Here is a 2833-nt window from a genome sequence, read left to right on the forward strand (position 1 = left end):
ATAACTGAACCCCTGTAATTTCAGGATCAGGCCTAAAGACTGGAAGACTCCTCTGTATAAGACTAAAAACTAAATGGAAGTTGCTACAAAGAGATAGGGTTGACTGTCCCCACAGCACAAGTGATTGAACTCAGGAGGTGCTGAGGTGCTCCCAGCATATTTAAATTTTAAAGATAGGATCTTAAGATGTTTCCCAGTCTTGTTGCACACTCCTGATCCTAGGCTGAGTGTGGTGATACAGGACTGTTATTCCAGAAGTAGGGAGGCTGAGGCAGGAGCATCACCATGCTTTTGAGAACAAGTTGGGCTGCATAGTGAGTGTCAGGCCAGCCTGATATACGCAGGCAGACCCTTTCTCAAGAAACCAGTAAACAACAAGACACACAATAGGATCTCAGCTTAAAAACTTGTTGTACTCACTGGCACGAATGACAACATGTACTTCAATTGTAACACTTAAGATCCAATACTTACCAGGCATGGTGGCACATGCCTATAATCCCAGCACTCAGGAGGCAGAATGAAAAGGATCATAGTGAGTTCAATACCAGCCTGAGAGAAAAAGTGAGCTCAAGGTCCACATGAAAGGCATGGTGAGACTCTGTCACAAAAAGATGGCATAAATAAATGAAAAATATATAGATAATAAGACCCAACTCTATCACTGAGGGCCTTCAGGGACACTTAGCCTATGATGTCACAAGTGGGAAAGGGTGTTTCCAATGTGATTACCTGAGGGAACTGGCTTGAGAAGGGGAACTCTAAGACAGGAGTGGACATGGAGCTGAAAGGGCAGTTCCTATGGGCAGATGAGATGTTCATACATTTCCAAGTCTCCTTGGGGTGGTTGCAGAGCAGGAAACATGGGTCCAACCCCATGACCTGGTCATCCTAGTGGATCTGACCAATGACCTTTGTCTTTAGTGTCAGGGTTCTTCTCTCAGGGGACATTTCTGAGGCAGGGTGCAACCATGGGTAGTGGCCAGGGCTTTCAGTTGGAAGAATAACAGGAGGCTGAGGAAAGTTCTGTTTGAGTAAAAAGCAGTTCAGAAATTCAAGTAAACTACACTGAAAAGATCCAGGAGACTTTGTTTCGATTTCTTTAGAGTTTCGTGACACTGGTGATCAAGCACTATGCCTTTCCGCCAACCTGCTTCTCTGTTCCTTGTTTTGTTTTGCTTTATTTGTGTAGAATGTGGTGTCACTGCAGCCCTCGGAGGGCAGCCTTCCCTTGGGCAGTGAAGCACTTTGTCTGCACAATCCAGGACCAAAACCTGAGTCTGTTCAATCCACCCATGACCAGTGTCAACAATTTTGTTGTCATGTGACACTAAGAGTCCAAGGGAAGGAGTTTTTCCCATTCCTGTTAGAGCGTTCCAGGCCTTGAGTATGGTCCTCGGACCACAGGAAGCTGTCTGCACAAAATTTGTGATCACAGCAGCTCACAAGGCCTCATATTCCCTGGAAGTTTCCCATTTGTTTCTTCTACCTCGGGCTCAGCAGGGGCCTCCCACAGCAGGTGTGCTCCTGATCACAATCCCTGCACTTCCCAAAGGAGCCCTACTTTAGAGAGTTGGTCTCTGAAATGCATTTCCTGTTGGCAACCATCGAGTAACCCAACAGAAAGGTACAGAAATCAGGAAGAAAACACTGACCATAAATCTCCACAACTGTTATTGGATCATTCTGGAACATTAGGGCTGAGGATAGCTCAAGTGCCAGCACAGTCTACACATTCAGAAGCACTTTGGCAAGAAACTAAATGCTCTGTGGCTACCGTTCATTGACAAGGTTCTGCAATGTGTCCCACGGACAGGGGCGTGTTAGGAAATGGAGAAAACCCAGGAAACATGGAGGGAACATGTGGTTAGAAAAACTTACAGGTTGGAAGGGAATGTACAATATGGAATATCTCTGCTTGCTGCTGTGAGTTCCTGAGACCAAACCTCACTGATTGGAAAACTTGGGATTTTTCTCCTCAGTAACTACAGATTCATGAGCTCTGAGCTGGAAACAGGTAAAATGATTGTGGAAGACAGCAGTGATTCACACACAACTCTCTTTATTTCTGATCATTCCATTACATCTGTGCACACATTTATGCGAAGGATGAATTAACATCTAACAACTCAAATTCCAGTTTCTGACCCCGTGGACTCAGGTCCACAGAAGACATTTCCCCTCTCAGGTCCATGATTCTCCAACGTTGCTGTCTGCTGCCATGCTATCTTTTTCTCACTCACACTGAGAGAAGACCTGTGTGTTCCTGGGGCCAGAAGGCAGCATGGGAAATGTGCATTCAACTAGATGGGGATACAGGCTGGGCATGGGTTAGGGTGCGTGCAGTACATTGCCCTTTGGCAAAAGAGATCACCGGAAACACAAAACAAGATAGTCCTGGGGTGGTTTAGTGGTTTCATCATCTCCCTAAGTGCTTCATGTACCTCGTTCCACATCTGCTGAAGAGTACCATCCCTGGGAACATAAACCTCTTGAGGAGCAGAATACAGCTCCCTGTTTAAGTTCCTGAGCTTGGCAGTGTGGCACAGCAGCTTCTTCATGGTGCCTATGGATATGAAATTCCTTATGAAGCAGAAGGTAGTGAGCTGGGAGCAGCAGCTCAGCGAAGGCAAAAAGGCGCAGACCTGCGCATCTGTGATCCCACAGTTTTCCAAATGCAGGGTGGTCAGGGTGGCTGCGACATTATCCAGCAGAATTTGGAGGGGCTCAGGACTGAAATCAGTCAGTCTGATACGAATCAGACCCATGGATTTTAGCTGTCGGGTCTGCTCAGACTGGGGTAGCTGGTTCCAGTCATCCTGTGAAAGCTGGC

At 46.5% G+C, this 2833-nt stretch overlaps 1 protein-coding gene across 1 annotated transcript in view; it reads right to left on the reverse strand.

Annotated features, from left to right (window-relative positions):
* LOC102012655 (PRAME family member 9/15-like) overlaps positions 1 to 2833 on the reverse strand; it is a 62717-nt gene that overhangs the window by 57742 nt on the left and 2142 nt on the right. The window contains exon 3 of the mRNA XM_013504133.1: positions 2445 to 2828. Coding sequence (XP_013359587.1) covers positions 2445 to 2828 — 384 coding nt within the window. The remainder of the gene's footprint in view (positions 1 to 2444; positions 2829 to 2833) is intronic.

The sequence above is a fragment of the Chinchilla lanigera genome, unplaced genomic scaffold (genome assembly GCF_000276665.1).
Source record: "Chinchilla lanigera isolate Chin_1 unplaced genomic scaffold, ChiLan1.0 scaffold00085, whole genome shotgun sequence".
NCBI lineage: Eukaryota > Metazoa > Chordata > Mammalia > Rodentia > Chinchillidae > Chinchilla > Chinchilla lanigera.